Raw genomic sequence first — 22,412 nt, 5'->3', positions numbered from 1 at the left:
ATTGCAACCACCCAGATACCTCCAGCCTGATCAGCGCGGGACAGGAAGAGTAAACGCCCAGGGGCCTCCAGGGGAAACAGGAGAATCCACTTCCCCTGTCTGTCTGCCTCGCTTGTGTATTATAAAAGTGTGTGTATGTGTGTGTAAGGGTATAGGCAGACACACATATCTGAAAAAAACCTGCATGACCAGAATTCAGAGATGATCGATGTAAGCATTTACCGCTTGAGGGAGAGGAATGATACGTTTTCCAATTTCCTGTGATTATTTACAAATGTAACTTCCTCTGCACTTTGCTTTCACCTTGCTCAACACGGTAACACAACTCTATACGATCGAAGAAATGCATTTACCACTGTGGTAATTCTTGAAAAGCACGTCTCTTTTGTTCAAAAATATACTTGACAGGAGCATCCTTCAGACATTTTCGTTGAAATTGATGTTGTCAATCAAACCATCTCGCACAATATTTGATACAACATTTTAGTACATATTAAGGTGTGGAAGAACTATTATTTCCATTAACGTTGTAATGCCTGTTTCCAGAGCAAAAAGTGGATGAGTGGTAGTTACGTGATGTTTCTGCCTGCCGGCATCCACCCAAAACTACTTAAGTCATCAAACTAAGAAGACAGCAGATTAGAGCAGGCGTCATATGATTCCCACACAAAACACACAAATCCCAGCACTATATATAACCTGTGCCACGGAAAATTACCTAATCCAACTTTCACAAACAACCACAGTCAGAAACCAAATTGGCTCCAATTTGTCACAAACTGGCTTAGACGGTGCGAAATGAAGAACTCCACACACATTTTCTTAAAATAAAATATCGATTTAAATTTATTTTCAATACAGGAGGACGTGAAAGTGAGCAATATCAACGGTGGAAACGAAAGTGTATGTGTATGTGTGGAACACAGCAGTCAGAAAGTATTAGGACTTTAGATTGTACATTATTAGCACATTGTCACAATGTTCATGCTGAGACTTTTGTACAATGACTATCAGGTACTGACGTCTTTATTTGAGGGTGTTTACATCAACGTCAAATACGATGCTGGTACTGTAAGGATTTTTAGCCATGCTGGTCGGTCCCCTTCTTTGAACAAGACTGAAGTATTTCAACTAATACTGGATGGAGTGCTATGAATCCTGTGCAGAAATGTTCCCCAGAGAATGAGTCACAACTGGACTTTGATGACGCCTAGAGTTTTCTTATAGCGCTGCCATGAGGTCCACATTTGGTTTTGAGTGAGAAGTGAAACCTTATATTGTATAGAGGGATTTCTGTGTGTGTTGTATCAATATTCTCCAGAGAAAGTATGGAGAGAGAGGAGGGTATGACATGTATGAATGCATGAACAGTGAATATTGTGAGTTTGTGGTATGGGCCTTAACCTCATTTGAGTGACCCATAAACCTTTTATTGTGCAGCCTTATCAGGACAGGATTAGTTTGGAATTTGGTCGTAAACCAAACTAATGCCATTCCCATTAGACTATATATAGAGTTTAAACAAACTAAGCCAATAGTAAACGTTAGCATTGTCCCAGCATGTTGACATTAGCATTTCGTTTCTCACAGAGGAACATGGTTTGCATGGCTTTGGACACTAGTGCTTTGTTTGAAATCTCTAACTTACATACTGCATACTCAATTCAGTATATAGCATACAGTTTATTAAATTAACAATAAGTATGCCAAGACCAGAGACTATTTACACTCAAGTTAACACAAGCTATACGTCTTCACATGACTGTATCAACCATAGCGTTACCGGTCAGAGCTACGTTCTATAAAAATTGTTCACGACAATTGTAAACCAATTGCTCAATTTAATATTTCCAGTAGTGATTATTGAAATGATTTAGGGTTACATTTTCTACACAACTTTAAATACAGAATGGGTAAATAATTTTAACATTTTGCCTGGCAGTCTGCCATTTGAAAGTCTTAAGACCTGCAGTTCATTTAGGCAGAAGAGTATGGGGAAGTTAATGCAAATATAGTTCAAATCCAGGCTTTTCATATACAGTACAAAACCCACATATTGTGCAGCTGAAATGTACTACGTTGCATAATGATACATTTTATGTGGTTTCCGAACACAGCATTGGCCTTGTTATACAGTACCAAAATAAATCAATTGGAGAAGTTAACTCAAACTTTGGAAAGTCCTCTAAACTCACAGACCTTACCAGACACTTGCTATCTCTCCTTTTGATGAGCTGCCAGGCCTCTTCCAGAGCCTTCCTCAGTCTCATCTTCAGAAAATGAAACGCATGCCGGGCTGAGGTCAGATGACTGACTTGGCCAGAGAAGAACATTCCACAGTTCGCCCATAACTCTGCTTAATTACCTCCCCTGCATGCTTAGGGTCATTGTCTTTAAACTGAAGGAGTGTGCACACAACTGCGCTGAGAGTCAGATCCAATGTGCCGGAATAAAAAATAATGAGGAACATACCAGTGTCAGTTAAAAGAAGAGCCTGTTTGATAGAAATACTCCAGTAACAAGACACACACAACTGGAGATTTGATGATTCACCACAGGCAAAACCAAGATGAGCTAGTAACTTTAAAGCCAAAAAATATATGCAGGAGCCTACTTTAATAATTGAAGTCAGAGGCAGACACTCACTTTAATCCCTGTGAAGGGCCAGGTCACCACATCCATCACTCAGAAATGCATGCAACAGTCCAGGCAATTCATCAGCCTCTCTGGGATTTATTAGTTAGGTCTGGAGCCGGAGGGTGAGAGGTTAAATGAGGAGCATTGTGTGAGCAGTTATCAGCAGAGAGAGCCTAAAGTGTGTGTGTGCTAATCCACACACACTCACACACTCACACACCATCAGATGTTTAATCAACACTGCGGCTGTAGCTGCCAGAACTGGAAGTTAAATATATAGCCACGTACAAACATGCATGTGTGAAACAGTACACACACATTATCACACCCTTTTCACTACATACACAACAACCTGATAACACTTCGCTCATAAACACTTTCCCACACAAACATGCTGTTGGAATCTGAGCTGCACAACAGAAACTGAAACACACAACATGAACATACTTGTTTATCACGCTGTATGAGCAGAGAACACATCACACACACACTCAAACACTCACACACGCAACTAGGTATAAACAGGGCCACTACCAGCTAGCCTGTATTGCCCCGGGCACGGCACCATGTCTCATCACTGAAAGCTAATGTTGAACACGGTGGTGGAGCTCGGCGTAGCTGCTGTCGCTTTGGCTTCAGATCCAGGTTATTTGCTAGGAGCTCAAATAGGACAGGTTCTGCGTTACGGGGTCACCGCTCCCACATGAGGCAAACACTTTTTTTCGGTGACAAACCGAGACCAAAATGTAAGTGTTGCACAGCCTTTCACTACGAGCTGCAGCTTAAAAGCCTTTCTGCTGTGCTCGAGTCTTTCACATTCAGCTAGAAAAACCTAGAGTGTGTCTGTGTGTGTGTATGTGCATGTGTGTGGAGTGCGTGTAAGTGCTCTCTATCTCGCCAGCCTGAAATCCAAGCAATTAGAGAGGCCAGATGGTGGGCTGGACTCACAGTAAATAGCTGTGCATTGACAAAAGAAGCCAGCAACAAAAATGAAGTGTGACAAGGAGCCAGGATGACACGGAGATACATGACGGCATCAAAGCACCGGGCAGACAGCGAGGGCGCGCTGCCATAATCGACATAAACCAACTGTCACAGACGCGGGACGTTAACAGCACAAGTTGATTGTATCATTTTAGCGGCGGCACAAAGGGGGTACTTGTATGAAAAACCAAATAAGGCAGGTGCACATACATTCACGCATGAGAACACACATTCTCTCCCATGCCAGGACATTCATACATAAACATGTACATACACACACACACACACACACAGACAGACAGACAGACCCCTCTACATGCCCTTCTGTTAAAATTTGACCAAACCAGTTTGGTTTAGTCAGAGTTCAAACAATGCAGCCTTTGAGAGGCGCTCCATTCACAGAGTTTCAGCTTGGCCTGCACATTCCCCAACTGAAAACACAAACTGCCTCCCTGCAGGATAACCACTGCAGCTACAGCACCACATTCCTCAACCTTTTTCTCTCTGTGTGAGAGTACAATTAGCTACGGCTGAATGTAATGATTATATACTATATAGGTCTTTAAGAAAGTGAATGTACGCTTTAGTGGCCACTTAACTTCAGCCAACCAGAGAAACATGTATGAATCACAGAGACTGGGAGGAGGTGGAGCTCCAGTACAGGACAATAGTTGAACACAAAATGGCTTCTGCTATTTCCCATGAGCCTGTTATCGCACCTCTGTTGACACAAGCCCCGATTTATCAAAACTGGAATGAGAGAAACAGCCAGACCAGGAAATGAGTGAAAAAAACAAACACACAGAGGGTGGGGGTGTCTGAAGTGTGAAAGATGGCTGACAAGAGACAGGGGCCACTTCACATCCCGATCAATTCATCTATGAATCTAATCAGTGAGAATCAATTACTGGCACTTCTAATCCATCTGGCTCCTCAGTCACCCAAACTAACCTCAGGTGTTAAATAGACAGACGGGAAGGAAAGGAGAGGCAGATACAACCGGCAGAAACATTTCAAAAATCAATAATTCTTTAATAGCAACAAAATACGAAAAAATATAGAAAGACATGACAAAATGGTGACAACAATTCTAATTTCTTAGTTATTTTTTTCACAAAATTGGAAATAAAAAAAAGGAATACAAAAAAAGAAAAAGAAAAAACAACGATTACACAGCAGTCAATAATAAAAAGCACATTTGGGGGTACGACTGGTTTGTTGTGTGTCCAGTTCATTTGTATAGAAGCACATTTGCCAGTTTTGGCAGCAATCACCGCGCAGCAGTCAAGAATAAAGCACATAAATTATAAAGCACTGCAAAATAACAGAAAAGAGAGGAAACTGTAATAGGAGAAAATAAATCCTTCATGCTTGCTGTCACTGAGAAATACACAAACGTGACACCATAAATTAGTAATATCTTTTTCTCTGCTACATATTTATATATTTATACTATGTACACAGGGAAGTTTTCTCTTTAATTCCTTCTTTTTTGCAAGTGAGATGGGAGATGTTAAGGCTTTGATTAGTCATCAAATGTTTGGAACCGAAGAGATAGCAACAGTATGCGGTTTTCTGGGTAAATAAAGATAAATATTGGGTGTTTTGACTACCTAACCTTGTGCTAGACCCGGGCCGGGATCGTGGATTTCATTAAAAGCATTTTGTCTGACAAGCCTTTAACGTTGATGCTGAGGTGGGTGGCAACGGTGTGTGTGTGTGTTTATGGAGGCGGTCGCGGAGGTTGCTGAAGTGAGAAAAGTTGAAAAAAACAACATTTTGGAGGCGAGTAGGATGTCTCGGCTCTAAAAGCATTCAAAGTGAGACGGGAGGTGGAGCGGGTCAGCACAGTGGCATTTTTATGAAAGCTATATTCCTCGAAGTGGAATGGACAAATGGTCCAAAAGCCCGTTTCTCCAGCACCGGGTGAAAGGTGTGTGTGTCCCTGAATGTGTGTGTTCAATGTGGTCGTTTCAGAGTGAGGTCTTGAAGAATAGAAAGCGGTGGAGCGGGGGACACATCACGCTGCGGCTCTTTTCACTGTAACAGGACACAGTATATGTCCTGACGGAGCCACTGAGCAAGAAGCGGAGAAGTAAGTGTGTGTGTGTGTGTGTGTGTGTGTGTGTGTGTGTGTGTGTGTGTGTGTGTGTGTGTGTGCGGCTATGCGAGCGCATTTGTGTGGGCTGATGTCAGGAGATGGCGAAGTTGTCAGGTATGAGGTGTCTTCGGCACAGTCTGGCTGTGGGAGTGAGCATAATGAGAGTGACTGAGGGGTGTTTGTGTGTGGGAGAATGTTTCTCTGCATTCTGTATATGTACAGTATGTGTGTGTGTGCGAGTAAGCGTGTTTTGGAAACGCACAATAATATCTTCATTTTGCCAGTTTTCCATGGTGACATAAATAGAGGCTACTCAGGTTACAGCCCCAATGGCAGTGAGAGATGTCCCAAAGCCTCCGAGCATCACGAAAATACACACTACTGAATACACACACAGAGCTGAGTCAACACACACCACCGCCTGCTTGTGTGGTTACGGTCTACCTGATAAATTATAAGTATTGTGGGTATTTTTGCATTGTGCAGGGTGTCTGTCAAGGAGAAGCCAATTGTGCAAAAAAACACGGTGTGCTTATTTTGTGGAATTGCAGGCAATGTTAACTTTCACAAAAGAAATGATACAATTATATAATTTTTCCCACCGATACAAATCGACTGTTAGGCAAACTCAGCTCAGTCGGTTCAGTGTTTTTTTAACACCCAAACCGCCGAGATATTCATTAGATTAAAAATTACATTCTGACTGCCCTCTGAGACATTTGAACTTTAGGTTTAGCTGACCCAGACCGCCTTCTTTATTCCACAACACTGGCTCCATCGATCTGATATTTACATCGTTATAAATATCCACATTTTCACAAGAAAAATAAAGATGCTTACATATATAGTTCACAGATACCTCACACCAAAATGTACATACAACAGTCTTGTCCCTTATCGCTATTTTGACCCCAAAACCAAGTATTACACTTATATTTCTCTTTGTAGCGGTGACACAAACAAGTGCAAAAATAAGTAATACATTTTTTTTTTTTTTGTGGTTGTCACAAACCAGCTGGGTTCAGTAAATGAACTGCAGCGGGTTGACTGGAGCTGCGTTTATATATAAGCTAAGGCCATCAGACGATAATCTTATTGAACACTGGCTTACAATATGCTAGACCGCGTTCGAACACTAAAAGCCACTTCTCCGCCTCTCTCTGCCTCTCTCCGCCTCTTTGAACAGCTTTCACAAAGGAAAACTAGGACTGTCTGACCCTATAAGGATACATGTAGTGTATGCAAGTGTTTCCCACCTCTATAGCTCAAGGTTATCAACTGCTGTGAGAGGAAATGCAGGCAGGCAAAGTCATCCTGGCTCTAGGCAGCGGGTCGCTCTGCATTTGACCTCAAGCTGATCTTTGGCAGGCCTTATAAGAGGGCAGTACACTCATCGAGAGCTGCCCTCACCAGATTCCCAGTGGGTCACGAGGGATTTGATTGGAAAGGTCAGGGAAAGCCCGATTAGTAGGGCTTCTCTCAAAGATTGTCCATCACAGTCATCTAGTGGCTCCATAGACACAGTGACACATGCCGGATGTAAACGCTCCGCCTCCAAGACAGCAGCGTGCGGTTCCCACGGAGTAATATTTGCCCGGGCGAGCCTCCGGTGGCTCGTTATGAGGATAAATTAACAGTCAGGAGACAATCAGCCCTGAAGCCATATCGTAAAGGGCCATTTCACTGCTTGATGCCCGTTAGTCAATATGACTCCCGAAGGTTCGCAGTTGATGAAACCTTTTATGTCTCCCGATCAATTCTCTACATTTAACAACACCCCTTAATGGATAGAAATGTTACCTGATCTCATTGAAAATCTATCAAACCTCAAGTGGTTGTATTTTTGGGGGGTATTCAGGCCATGGACAAAATACTGCTGGAGGCATTGGAGCGAACATGGCCCTCCAGGTGGATCAGAGAGTCAGTCCTGGGGGGTCAGGGCAGGATATAGAGTAAGAATAGAGTAAGTGGGGCATTTGACACATCAGGAGCAGTAAAATACTCGGCTGCTCTCTGTGGCCCTGACCTCCACGTTACTGGATAAATCATAAACTCCCCATAAACACTGGGAGAGAGGGATGAAAAGAGAGAGACGGAGGAATGATAAGAGAGATAGAGGTGGGGGGGGGGGGGGGGCGGGGGAGGAATCGTCACGTCATAAACGATAAGTGGTGGCAATCTGTTGTTGCCGGCTAAGCGAGTGACTTCACGGCTCATTACCAATCAAGCTCCTCCTGTCAGGAGCGCTCTGAGGAGACGAGGATGAGGAGGAAGAGACTCCTCGCCCTCCTCCTGAATCCCTCTCTCCATCCCCTAACCCTGTCAGATCGGCTACACCTCATTCCCCTCATCTCTTGTTTACCGTCTCGTTCCTCCAGGCACAGTACAAAAGTTTGAATGTGTACACCTTGCTAAGAACTCAAACTCTCTGCAAACGTTCATAGTTGGAGTCAGAAGCTGCTGTATGTGTGCAGCACACAAGGAAAGGGTTTGATTAGGGTTTTGAAAAATCAAGCAAGTTGTCGATAGCTTGCAGAGCAGTTTGAGAGGAAGGCAGAGAGAGCGGAAATGAGAGCTAGCCAGCAGCAAATACTTTTCTTTTCTTAGCTAAATCACCTGATGAATACTGTAAGTATACCTCTAAATGTTTTCCTCCCAGCCCAACCAAAGTGTCCACCAGCTGTCACAGCACAATGCATTACATACAAGGTTCACCACGGGAGAGAAGCAGGCATGTATGTTTAACTAACTGCTTGACAACCACTTCTACACTGTTGGTGAAGATAAGAGTGAATATGCAAGAGAGTTTCTTCCGCTTTAGCCGAGCTTGTATCATGATGCCATTATCCTACTCCCACACTACATAGTTTTTCTCTGTTAGTCTGTCTGTCTGTCAGGAGTATGTCAAGGTCCCAGTGATAGCGATAGCATGAGCAGAAGCAGTGGTTTGTGTTCTGTCTTTGCTCATTCTGGGGTAGCACTGTGATTAATAATATGTTTAAGATCAATTCTCCAAAAATAAAAAGTGGTATCATTTTCTCTTCTCCACCCGAACAGGGCCGAGACCCTGGAGCCTAAAAATCCTCAGGAGGAATTCCTCCATCCTTCCTTGTTTCTTCTTCTTCTCCTCCTTTCCTTTCCTCTCCTCCTTCTCCTCCTCTATACGTAGACAGCAGTCCGTGAGATGACGGATCCATCTCGCTGGGACTCCATGTCGTCATCCATGTAGTCTCCAATTATATCGTCCTGGTCGTGTGGCGGGCGGAGCTGAAGGATGGGGGCGCCTCCGGTGAAATTATCATATCTCTCGTCCTCCTCCAGCTCGTCAAACTTCCTCCTCTCGCCGTCATCTAGCTCGTTGCTCAACAGGATATCTTGGGCGGTGGGTGTCGTGGCGACGCCCCCCATGGTGAGTGGCTGGTGGTGGTTGTTTTTCTCTCCGAGGCCCGGATGGGAGGAGCCCTGATCGTAGACGTAGATCGGCCCATTGTTGTTCCCGCCTCCAACTCCTACTCCGCTCCCGTTGCCTCCGCCCGTGCCGTTCTTGCTGGCCTTCTTGCCTCCGCCGAACATGCGCGTCTTCATGTCGGTGCCGCCGTTGGCGCGGTAACCCTGCTGTTGCCGGCGGCTACGGGTGATGAGCACGGCGATGAGAGCGGCGACCAAAAGGAGAGCCAGCAGGGAGCCAATCACAGCTCCCGCCACCACGCCGGCATTGGATGGGTTCACTGAGGGCTCTGCAGGAGGGAGGACAGGCGGGGGAGAGAGGGAGAAAAAAAAGGAAGAAAGGAAATATGGTTGAGAATTGGAGAAAAAGAGAACAGTGTGTAAGAGAGGCCAAGAGGGGGAATAGATACAGCATCAAAAAGGAGAAGGAAGAAAGGGTAATGTCAAGGAAAAACGAGAAAGGTAGGCGTTTGGGTGATGTCAGTGGTGCTGCTCTGAACTCAGTGAAGTGTGTAAGAGTGCTGAGGTGTCGGTACAGTCAAAAGTGTGTCTGAGTGTGTGTGTGTGCGCTGAGTCTCTTGCTACACTGACATTTCCTCCTCTCCCTCAGAGCTGCTCCTGTCCCCATTCCCACGTCACAACCACGTTTCCCCCCCGCCCGTGTCACCCTTCATCGACCAGGGTCTTTCCAAGGCTCACCACAAATCACAAGGCAAGGCAAAGGGGGGAGGAAGGGAGAGAGGAAGGGAGGGAAGTGCAAGCAACACACACACACATTTTGTGAAGGAGCAGGGCACGGTGTTTGCAGGCGCAGAACAGGTGGAGGCCATGCAGCGGAGGAGGATAATGATGGATGGAGGAGAGGAGGTTGGAAATTAGATGAAGAGGAGGAGGAGGAGGAGGAGGAGTGAGTGACAAAGTGACATGGCGGAGTGACAACTCTTCCTGGAAGCCATGAGCAGAGGGAAGGTTTGCCACCTCTCTCTCTCTCCGCAAAAAAAAAAAGGCACCGCTCGACTTCATGTCCATTTTTTTGTATTCCACGCTTTTGTTTTAGTCACGACTGCCATGTTACACACACATACACGTGAAAAGACGGCATTTAAAGTTAGTTTTGAACTCAACAAATGTCTTCTTAGAGTGCAGACTGGCTGAGGAGGGTGTTAGTGAAAGTAGGGCTCCACCATCCAGTACACGGTGTTTTTGTTTGTGTATAAGAACCCCAGGGAGAGGTGGTGGTGTCTAAATCAGGGGTTGTGAAGACGTCCCATATGACTTGTCAGCCTTATAGTGCTTCGTCTCTGAACTCACACTCCCTCTGCATCCTCTGCAAGAATATACAGCGGCTTTTGCAGAATAGGAAGACACCACTTAACATTAAGGCTGAGTTCTTTAGATTGACTGTGGCAATAACACACCAAAGTTACAGCACTAGGTGTGGAGCAAACCATTAATATTGTAAGAGAGTGGATTCAACTTCTAAAAATCAATTTTTTAAAACTTTTTTTATTAATAAAATAACTGATGTACCTTCTGATACACACTTATCTTGTAAAGCCAAAGTTGTGGCAAGGAAACCGTGTTCATTTGTGTACAACTTATGTTTGTTATGCACGTTTATAAAAATATAGTCTGAGCCGACCAATTTCATAGATGCAACAGGCAGCTTTTTCATATTTTTTTATAACTTGTGTTACTGAGAATCAAAATCGTGAGATAGCAAAAGACTCCTACAGTAAATACCACTCATACCAAAAAATACCTCAAAGTAATTCCTTACTTTTCTAGAAGATAATGTATTCTCTTTATACAAAATCAACCTATTAAAATGCATAGGTTATGTTTGCATCCTAAACAAAACATAGGAAAATGGTACAAAATATTATTTGAATTAGGAAATATCTGATTTAAATAAAGCAAACCACAAAAAAAGCAATTGCCAGCTTTCAATACTTGTTGCAATTTACACATTTGAGTCAGTACAGTTAAGGGTCTAGTGCCGGTGATTAACACCTCTCAGAAAACTATGAGTGTTACCGCACAGTCTTTTCGGGGGCCATGAGTTCAGGGCTCTAAGTGCTTCCTGTGAGAATGACAACTCCCCGCAGACCCCATGACCGTTTCCCCCCATGTGGTCATCATCTATAACTGAGTGGGCAGGGAGTATGGCACTCAACACCGCCCGAGTTAAGGGTCAGCTCCAACCACTGCACTGTGAAGCACAGAAATGTTCTCCAAGTGACATTGTTATTTTACAGTGGAACATGTGCGAGTAATTACAACTTATACAGGAAGCAGGAGGCAGGAGCACTTCAGTATGAAAGATACCCAGCTTAGGCTTAATGCCAGCAGCTGCTTTTGCAACAACAGGCCTCTCTTTAAATGCGAAATAACAGTATTTTTAGTAGAAGGAAATATTGATGTCTGAAAGTATATCACACTTACAGAGCATTCACATAAGGAGCTCATGATGCATTCAGTATGAGAACATGGATTCGTCAATTATTCATATTATGTTCTTATTTATTCTGTTTAGATCATGTGGATCTCCCAGATGTAATAACGAAAAAATAGCTTTCATTGTGCTCGTTCCATCCCTGAAGAAGGCACAATGTTGTACAAATATTATCTGTTGTAATAAAGCCTGCTTATCATCCATCATGTTTAAGTGCATCTGCTTGAATGCACTAGTAGACAATAAAATGAAATAATGCATTTTTAATAATGAATTTTTTGATTTCAATCCCTGGTTGAAATTGATGAAGACTCGTTGGGTAAGCTGAACATCAAGTCTGCTGCAAACGCTTCCTAGTCCACTCTGCGAGCAGCCGCTGCAGAGGATTAACCAGCAGGCGCTGCTGTGGAAATCCCTGCCTTACATTTGAGAGCGGCGAATCAGCCCGATTCTTATTGTCATTCCCATTTGAAATCCATCAGAAGCCAACTTCTCTTGTTAAGTGTACAGAGAGCTGACAGCATTACTCTTGTAACACTGATTCTTGTCAAGAGAGAAGACGCTGGTGTACCGACGACTCCACCTGAGCTCTTCCTCTGCCTCTCTAGCCCTTTCTCCATCTCTGGCTCCACTTCACCAGCTGTCTTCCTGCACACGCTCTTTCCGTCTCTTCTAAATCCATTTCCCTGCCATCTCTCCAATTTGCGTTTGCATTTCAGTCACATGTTACCTCCTCCTCTGCGAGCTTCACTTTCAACAAATGCCTAGGGAAGACATTTTATAATTTAATGTGGGTATGTTTTCCCGTCCTTTCTTTCAATTTCTCCCACCAGCCTCCCCGAGCAAACCATCACACTCCGATCCTGTGTGCCCCCCTGCCCCTTGAGCAGCGCTAAACATTGCAGTTCACACACACAAGAGTGAGAGCTGGCCCTCAGTGTCCACGTCTAACAGGAACACAAGAAATGCATTATCACCTCGGGCTCCGTGGAGCTCTGGCACATGCAACGTAGAAACACTCGAAACTTGGGGCCCGGATGCTGGCACACATCGTCGTCACATCAATGGGAATTGCAATGAAATGTAAATGCAAATTCTGCCTAAATTCCTCTCATCCTATTATTTTTAATGCGTCGCTCATGCCACTTGTTAAGTGTCTCTCTCAAAGTCGACGCTGGTAAATCCTTTTGTGGGTGATAATTCATGTTTTATTCCAACCTTAATCTGGAGACACTAACACTTAAAGATTCAAGAGATAGATGTAAAAAGGAGCGACCCCACGCTCCCAGTGCAGGCCCACCGCAGCATCGGATGCATACTAACGCAGCTCCAATGGAATACATTTCAGCGGGTGAGGAGAGGACATCTTATAAAAACACATGCTGTTGGATGAGCCAGCAGAAAAGAACTGCAATATGCATGCTGTGTGTACAACAAGGGGAGAAAGAAATAGAAAAACAAACATGCTACAGGACCCCACCCTTCCCCAAAACACACACACACACAACATACTGTGGAATCATGCGTCTTATGAAGTCACGTCCAGCAAGACCGTGAGCTCCAAGTGACCGCAAGTAATGAGAGAGATGGAGCGAAAGTAACTCTACTGCAGCCTCCCCAAAAACACGCAGAGACACACACACACACTCTCAGACACACACACTCTCAGACACACACACTCTCAGACACACACACTCTCAGACACACACCATCTTGGTCATCAGTGGGCTACACCTAGAGCATAGCTTAGTAGTAATCTCTGTCAGCATGTTAACTTATAGAACGTGTGTGTGTGTGTATGTGTGTGTGTGTGTGTGTGTGTGTGTGTGTGTGTGTGTGTGTGTGTGTGTGTGTGTGTGTGTGTGTGTGTGTGTGTGTGTGTGTGCGTGTGTGTGCGTGTGCGTGCTAATGAGGGGTGGGCAGGGGGCCAGTAGCAGGCTGCAGGGAGACTTGGCTCCATCAGACCTGTTCTCTGGATGCTTTCGCATGGCCGGAGACACACACACACTGACAGACACTGACAGACACAGCCACACAAACCCAGACCCAGTGGATGGAAAATGTCAGAGCCACATGCTGATGAACCGCCTCCTCAGATGTGTCTGATTACCGGAGAGAATGCACCAAATGAAGAGGACAGCCTTAGGAGACCCTCAGACGATGTGTTGGGAGGTTTAGTTGGGGACATTTGAACTTTATGAGGTTCAGCTGAGCCACCCCTGTGAGGAAGGATGGGAGAGGGGGAATGTAGGAAATCTAGGTTAGCCACACAAGAACCCCCCCAAGAGAGGAGTTTGTGAAAAAAAGGGATGGATGGAAGGATGGAGACTACTAAGCTGTGATTAAGGAAGAGCTACTGGTATTTAGGAGTGAAGCTTAAAAAGAGAGAGGGAGATAGCAGGGCGCGAGCAGAAGAGAGGGAGAGAAAATGCTGTGGGCAGGAGTCCCTTAACTGAGCCCAGAGCAGAACGCCAGACTTGCGGAGGCTGAAAGACAACCTGAGAGAGATAAGGAGGATGAGGAGGGAGCATATGCTAACTGAGAGGATGAGAGATGCAATGAAAAGAGCAAACTGCAGCGAAAGAGATAGCAAGGGAGAGATAAATCGAAAGGAAAGAGGAGGGGTGGGATGCTTGGGTTTGTGTGAGTAAGCAGCGGGATCGAAGATGAGAGAGGCAAGGAGAAGAGAGGACATCCATCCCTCTCTTGAGCCTCCGGGAGCACAGGACGAGACTGAGGGCAGAGGACACGGAAACACACACACAGTATTATATGCGTGTGTGTGTCATGCAGCTGTGGGGTAGAGAGGAGAGGGGCACCAGCTATGTAGCAGGTGCTGGCCATTTCACGCCTGTCGGCCCCTCTTAGCCCTGTTTGTCTACACGCATTCACATTAGGCTCCACAGGTCTCCCATCTGGAGTCATTCCACATCTTTCACCCGCTCCGATTCCACCATCATCCAACTCTTACATTGCACTCCCTCTGATGGAAACTCAATCTCTTTCAGAGCACTTCTCGCCCTCTCCATGCCTTCTGCAAACCCTCCTTCACTCTTTGCCGAATGCCTCAGTCACCTCTCGACTGCCAGCGAGTTTCAGCTCGCGTCTTATCCTCCTCCTTCGCCGGTGAGTAAGAGAGGAGTGGGAAGCAGGGAGGAGGTAAGTTGGGCCACGAGAGAACAAGAAGGAGATGGAGGAGGGAGATGATAGGACAAGGGAACTGTAGGAAGTTGAACACTGGAAGAGACCAGAGACACCAGAACATGAAGGAGAGGGGATGAGAGGGGAGAGGGGATGAGAGGGGAGAGGGATGAAGAACAGGAGTTGAAATGGAGGATAGAAGGCAGAGGGGGAGAGGAAGTGAGGAGCTGAAGCAGCAAAGGGTGACTGATCCGCTCTGAGAGGCTTGCAGACAGACAGACGCACGCTATGCTGAGAGATAGTGGAGGCCAATAGCAGTGCAGATAGGATGCAGTGGCACAAGATTCCCAAGGGAGTTTTAAATGCCGTCAGCACACGCTCTCTCTCCCTCTATCCCCCATGCCTCGCTCTCTTCGTGTGGGGATTGCATGCTGGCACTGATTTATCCCGGTGCACGTTCTCTGGCTTCTTAAAGTCTAAAAGCGGCAGCCTCCATCTCCTCCTTGGATCGTTGTATCTTCCCTGCTTGTTGCTTTGTAATACACGGCGGGAGATGGTGACATCCTTTGTGCAACAGAAGCCGGTTACGCTCCTTTGCAGCGGCACAGAATGGCCCCAGAGGACGAGTGGTGACGCATGCTGAGGCGCCGTAACGAGCCAAGGGACTTGAAGTAAGACGGGGGGGGTGAGAGATAAAATAAAAAAGTGGAAATAAGGAGAGACTGAGCAAGAGGACAGGAAAAAAAAACGGTAGATAAAACGAGGGCATGAAGGAGTGCTCTTAAACTAAAGGCACCAGAGGAATACACTTTTCCCCCCCATTATAGGCAGGGTTTACCTCCATGTCAGCAAAAAATAACTTCTGGTTAAGTGCAGGCCCAAGAGTGGAGTGGGATGTATTTTGTATGAGGGGAAAGTCGGGAGTGAGCTCTGTTGAGGGGTGCTGCTAAAGACGATTGAGGAACAGAAGGGGCTGCAGGAATCGACTGTTTTTCATCATGACTGGCCCCGTTATGGATGGTTTCACTCAGAGACCTGAGGTGGTACAGCAAGCTACACAGCACACCTGAATGCATTACAAATATACACACACACACACCCACACACAGTCACACAGACGACAAGACAGCACAAGTCTCAGCTAGACCCAAAGCAGCAATGAAATACAGATATATTTCAAAGTCAACAGTGTCACATTGAGTTATATTCATCACTTTTACTAATTGCAGCCTTTTCTTCAAGTCTCTGAATCTGAATGAACGCTGCTCATTTGCTTTGCTTTGGTCTTTCCTTTCATCAGCGATGGCCAAGAGTACTGCTGAGAAGCCACTCGGTTGCCTTTGTGATCGTGACTTTAGAAGGTGGGGGGGGGGGGGAAACTGCTCTCTCATTTTTAGAAAACTAGAATAAAAAGTACCATCTCTTCTGTGTGAACTACGGCTAAAGAAACCTTGTGGAAAAAGCAGCTCAGTAAATGCCATCTGATGTACAAAGCGGATCGGCCGACCTTGGGTACCGCTGAGGCAGAGAAACTTTGATAATACAGTGTTATCGAGTGTGTGCAAAGAGATGTAGAAAAGTGACACGCATTCTTAATAGGGAGGGAGCAGAGATAAAGAGAGAGGGAAAGTTGAGAGGGAGAACCCAAAAGCACGAAAAGGCATGCAGATACATATTCACGCTCATAACAATCACACACACACACACACACGGACAGAGCATCTGGACCCTCTAGCCCTACACTACACACCCCAGACTCAGCGTGTGTGTTCATGTGAGGCAGAACAAGGTGTGTGTCCTTGGGGAAAACATGAGAGCACAGCACACCAGGAGACGTGTAGCATGTGTGATGAAAGTGAGCTCGGTTCTAGTTCATCAGTTCAGATGATATAAATGTTTTTATATACAAGCCGGGGGATGCTTTAGATGACGAGCGAGGCCCAAGTGAGCCACAAATGTGTTTTTCATTTCATTCCTGAAATGTTCACTGCTTTACTGACGAGTTTATTGAGTCCAATTCATCTGTGTGTTGGGACATTAATGCAACGTGTGCGAAATACACTTTGTCTCAGCTTTAACCTACTTAGGAGCAGCAAATGGGTGGATTTGTGATGACAGGAGTCTAATGCAAATTCATAAAAGAGAAGTGCACACAAGGAACACTTTTATTACGTGTTTCTTGTGTTACAGTTTGTTCTCCAAGCAGGTTGAAGTATACGTGTTAAATGAGGACTGTGTGTGTAATGTAATTAGACTTTGTACATGTGTTTGAGTCTGTGTCCTTGAACTCACCTCTGACCATGACGGCGACCTGATCCCTGCCCAGCCCGATGCGGTTCTTGACCTCGCAGACAAAAGTGGTGTTGACGGCGTCGTCCACCTTCAGCACCTTCAGCTTGTTGTCTGTGATCTGCACCGTGTCGGGCATCTCTCCCGTCATCCTGCAGGGGGCACGAGAATAGAATAGAATTGAATATATCTTTCTTGTCATCATACAAGGTACACAACGACATTTCTTTGGCAACTCTCACTACAGTAAGAAAAGGAATTGTGGTTTGTTTGACTTTATAACGCATTGAGAGCGATGTGCATTTACAGAAATGTGTTGTATTGTGCACAGTCATCACATTCGGGTAATCTTGATCAGCAGTGCAAAACCAATCAGTTTCCCCCTTCCTCAAACGGCAATCTATTATCACACAGTGGAGGAAAATACGATGGGGACATGAGGAAAATAAAAACTGCTGGACCCCAGCCCAAAATCTCATCTCTGCCATTTTTCAGCACCAGACTTTCCAGTTTTTTTTTTTCTTCTTCAAATGTTGTCTCATGTTGATAGCTGATAATACGGAAATAAGGGAGAGAGGGAGTCATATTGTGTTTCTCATTATGCGAGGGTCAAATCTCGAGTCGCAGAGTCCATTATGAGAAATTACACGTCTATCTCCATAATCAGAGCAAAAGGCGGTGGTGGCAATAATAAAAAAGGGCTGATTACGGCTGTGTGGACCTGACGGTGGAGGGCGAGGAAGGGAACGCGAGGGGAAAAGAGCAACCAAAAACGCAAGAAAGACAAGAAAATGCAAATGACGATTGTGTGGATACTCACGTCTTCCACTGGGCGGTCAGCGGCGTGGGGTTTCCCGTGGCCTGGCAGGTGAGCTCCACATTTGTACGACCCACGTACCAATTATTGTCGTAACCTACTATTGTCACCTGAGGGGCAACTGGGGGAACGACAGATGAATGGCAGGAGGGAAGAGAAAAAAAACGTGCTCAATTAATCACTCATGCTGCAAAGGAATTGATGAAGTGTGTGGTTACAGATTCAGGGAAAGATTATTATCATAAAACAGCTTAAATACTCTGTGATTCAACAAGTCTCTTCAGCTATACTAGAGAGACAGAACCATGAAACACAAAACAGGGATTTTGACCAGGACTGTTTTTTTTGTTTGTTGATAAATGTAGATGGAAATGTAGTAAGAGGGTAAGCGATTAGCAAAGGTCTTGTTATTATTTCTTTGACTAATGAATCCATTCGTGGTATAAAAGTCTAGGGAAAAACTCTTTGGCAAGCGATAAATCAGAACAGTTAGTCAAGGTCATGTAAGATTCCTTTGTACAAATCAAAATTAAGCTAATGTAATAAAATAGAAATTACAAAGGAACATGCTGGACTGCAAAGCAATTCATGGAATAATAAGTGTGTGTGTGTGTGTGTGTGTGTGTGTGTGTGTGTGTGTGTGTGTGTGTGTGTGTGTGTGTGTGTGTGTGTGTGTGTAAGGATTCAAGGCTTTTATTGTCATTTGTGCATAGCTACAGTATAGTTATGACAATGAAAATCTTAGGTCACAGGCTCCTCCAAAAGTGCAACACAATAAAACTGTGAGTGTGTGTGTGTGTGTGTGTGTGTGTGTGTGTCTGTGTGTGTCTGGAAGGATTCAAGGCTTTTATTGTCATTTGTGCATAGCTACAGTATAGTTATGACAATGAAAATCTTAGGTCACAGGCTCCTCCAAAAGTGCAACACAATAAAACTGTGTGTGTGTGTGTGTGTGTGTGTGTGTGTGTGTGTGTGTGTGTGTGTGTGTGTGTGTGTGTGTGTGTGTGTGTGTGTCTTACATTCCACTGCCAGCTTCAGGTGGAAGCTCTCTGGTTTGACCTGCGTCCTGTGAGCCACCACGCAGCTCAGGTCCTTCCCGTTGTCTTTGGGGGAGGGGACCATGCTGTACTCGCTGATCACCGTCACCGTGTTGTCGGCGCCCGGTTTGGTAACCGTTGTGCCGTTGCCATTGGCTGCGGTCACCCAGGAGATCTTGGCAGGGGGGCGGCCGTCCACGGACTCGCAGCGCGCCACAACGACCGACTTACTGCCCGCCACCACGGTCACGATGGAGGCCGAGTTCTGAGGCTTAGCTGATGGATGGAGGGAGGGAGGGAGGGAGGAAGAGACACAGAGTGGCAGAGAGAAGATTAAAGGATGTAGAAATAGATCAAATGGAAATAAGACAGCTGAGGGAAAAGATAATGTGCACCATTATCGATAAACAATTTGAGTCACCAGCCTGGCAAAAGCAAATCCAAAACCTCAATCTCCAAACATCCTCCACTCACCCTCTCTCCCTCTCTGTGGCTACATTGATAAACACTTAGGAGCAGCAGAGCAAACACCCTAAATCTTCTTTCACTCTCCCCCCTGTTTCTTTAATCCATTCCCTCTCCATCCCCATCACCCGCCATTGATAAACAATTTCTCTGACTGGTCAGGCACATTTCCATACACAAATTCTAAATCACTACATGATCTCAGTCATCCCCTCAACCCCCCCTCTACTCTACCCCCCTTGCTCATCCTTCCTCACTTCCCCTCCATGATAGGAGTGAGGAGAGAGGAGAGAGGAGAGAGCAGGACAGGAGCTGACAGCCGGCATGACAAGCAGCCAGATCAATAAGGAGCCTCTGGGGAAGCAGGGAGGCATGATGCCTGTAGAGAGAGAGAGAGAGCGGAGGCACTGGTGCTGGGCCAAGGTTAGACCAATGGTTCCATTGCATTAACAAGAACACAATTGATCTGACAATACCACTTATAATAGCAATCAAGCCTAGCTGGACATGCTTTTAACCTGCATGGTACCTTTGGGGGATGGCGAGAGTTAGAGAGACTGACAGAGAGTGGTAAGCAGAGAGTACTTTGCATTTATATAATGTAGTAAGCAAGGTTAACATGCAAACACCTGGTACATACAGATTGGTAACAGATTCAAGGACAAATCTATGCATTTTGATTCAACAAGTCTCTAAAACTCCACTTAAAACAAATAACCATGAAACACAGAACTAGGATTTTTTTTATGTCGATATAAATGTAGTAAGAGGGTTGAGAGATCGTCCTGTTAAAAATTGCTTCGACTAATTAATCAAGTTCATGGTAAAGAACTTTTTGGCAAACTACAAATCAGAGCAGTTAGTCAAGGTCATGTGTGTTTACCCTAAAAAAACAATTTAGGCTTAATGTAATAAAACAGAAATGTTAAATTGAAGATTTATCAGACTTTGTGTTTAAAGTCCTGTGATGGTTTGAACCGAAGAGAACGCGTTGATAAACATACAGGATGGGCATTATATGCAAAAATACCATTCGGTGTATCACTGTCTATTTGATCATTTTTCAAAGACCGTCTGTGATGTTAAAAAACAATATATTTCTATCCATCTATATCTTGTATTTCTGTTGTATAATTTGAAGACTATTCAAAAAATTGAAAGGTGCTAGCCTTGACAGACAGAACCGTACAATTATGAGCCACTGTGGTGCTAAATATAAAAAAGAACAGTGTGTCAGAAAGAGCCGCTTTGTAGGGATCAGGGACGACCTGTGGGGCCAAACAATTCAAATAAGTTCCACCAGAACATTTATGAAAGGTTCCCACAGCTTTCAAAATCCTTATAGGTATTATTTGTAATTTTCATGCAATATTTTATGGAGATCTTCAAGGATAGAGATACAGTAGATCCTGGACTTTGTCTCACAAAGACTTTAACATCTCTGATGTGCAATATCAGCTCAGTGCAATATAAAGTCACATGCAATGTACGCTTTATTGTTATTTACAATATGTAAACATACTTCAATATTTTTTCATGGGCAGTTTTTTGTAAGAAATACGGCTACTTATATTTGAATTATGTTTACCCTGGTTTTCTCACCTGTATTTGCTTTTACCTATTGTGTGCCATATAGTAACCAATCAATCTACCCTGTAATTTGCTGTTGTAATGCCATAAATGTCCCTGTAGCGGGACAAATAAAGGAATTCTGATCGCCTTGCCCTATTATTGTTATATACACATTATGTAGATCATGGCTCACCCAGCATGACGAGGTGCGTGATGCCTTGCTCGTTGCCGCTGGGGTAGGTGGCATACTCGCAGATGTACTTCCCCTCATCGGTCATCCCCACGTTGCTGATCTCGATGGAGGGGCTGACCACGTTGGGGGGGCTGGGCGCGAAGCTGACTCTGCCCTTCACGGGCGAGTCGGGGTAGTTGGGATCATAGTTGGGTAGAAACACGGCGATGTTGATCCTCTCTCCATCCTTCGGCTCGTAGATCCAGGTGACCTGCGTTAACGGGGCTCAGTGGTTAGGATGCGTACAGTGAAAAACATCAGGCCTCATTTAACACGCCATTGATAACACACACACTGGAGAGCATTTTAAGACATTTCTCTGTGAACTCCACAGGGCAGCGTTCGCAGCATCCCAATCAAATAAGTGGAGCAGGTATGAATATGGATGTGACTTTCAGGAGCCGCACTCTCTCTGAGCCACTCTTAGCGGAACCAAACACAGTTGTGTACTTCCCACTTCATTGAGATGCGACTAAGAAGTGTTTCATTAGCATATTCAATCCCCTGAAGCAAAATTAAGCTTAGTATTGTTTGTACGGCATAATAAAGTATTAAGCCTAAATGGGATAAAAACCTATTACTAGCCTTGGGATTCATTCTGTGGGCTTTGATTTGCTAGATTACGGGATGATGGGATAGGTAAACAAGGCACATGGACCTGTATTATCGTTTAATGTTTATTCTCATTGCAATGAATTGATGTTTTCCATCTGTGCGACTTAGATTCCCACACCTGCAGGATGAGATTGATACACACAAATACTTTATCTTTCAAATACCACATTGTGCATTTGCTTAATGGCCGCTGTGTAAGCTGAAATTGTGACAGCAAATTGTAGTCCCAAGCTATTTCATCACATTGTACTGAGTCAAGTCAGCACATTGAGCTGCAATTTGAATGAATCAGACATTTGATTTGATACGATACGATACCCCAAACCCATTTTAGAGCTTATGTGAGTGCGGTTGTAAAAAGAAGAAATCAAATCCCAGCTGAAAAAGAAAGACAAATTGCATCATGACAGTTTCTATCTTACCATTGTGAGCTGAATCCCAGTGGCATCAGTGAAGGCACAGCGCAGGTTGACTGTCTGGCCGGGGTAAGACAACACCTCGGGCTCCACCTTCACCCGCTGACCCGACACTCCTAGGAGAGGAAGAGAGGGAAACATTAATGTCTGTCCTGTCCTTAACTAGGATAGGAGGCGAGGAAAGGGAGCAGAGGAATGGTGTTA

The 22,412-nt window shown here is 44.8% G+C and overlaps 1 protein-coding gene across 2 annotated transcripts in view; it reads right to left on the bottom strand.

Moving 5' to 3' along the window:
• The window catches only part of LOC117477305 (nectin-2-like), an 82,773-nt gene that overhangs the window by 28,902 nt on the left and 31,459 nt on the right, over positions 1-22,412 (bottom strand). The window contains exons 2-7 of one of the 2 annotated variants that reach the window (XM_034123983.1): positions 22,215-22,324; positions 21,139-21,388; positions 18,891-19,184; positions 17,875-17,992; positions 17,058-17,206; positions 4,628-9,459 (exon numbers count right to left, since the gene is read on the bottom strand). In XM_034123983.1, coding sequence (XP_033979874.1) covers positions 8,882-9,459; positions 17,058-17,206; positions 17,875-17,992; positions 18,891-19,184; positions 21,139-21,388; positions 22,215-22,324 — 1,499 coding nt within the window. In that variant the 3' untranslated portion in view covers positions 4,628-8,881. Of the gene's footprint in view, positions 1-4,627; positions 9,460-17,057; positions 17,207-17,874; positions 17,993-18,890; positions 19,185-21,138; positions 21,389-22,214; positions 22,325-22,412 lie in introns of those variants that run through there. The other variant, XM_034123984.1, reaches the window with a different exon arrangement.

The sequence above is a fragment of the Trematomus bernacchii genome, unplaced genomic scaffold (genome assembly GCF_902827165.1).
Source record: "Trematomus bernacchii unplaced genomic scaffold, fTreBer1.1, whole genome shotgun sequence".
Lineage (NCBI taxonomy): Eukaryota > Metazoa > Chordata > Actinopteri > Perciformes > Nototheniidae > Trematomus > Trematomus bernacchii.
Note: the sequence above shows the minus strand (reverse complement) of the source record. Positions and strands in the feature narration are given on the sequence as shown.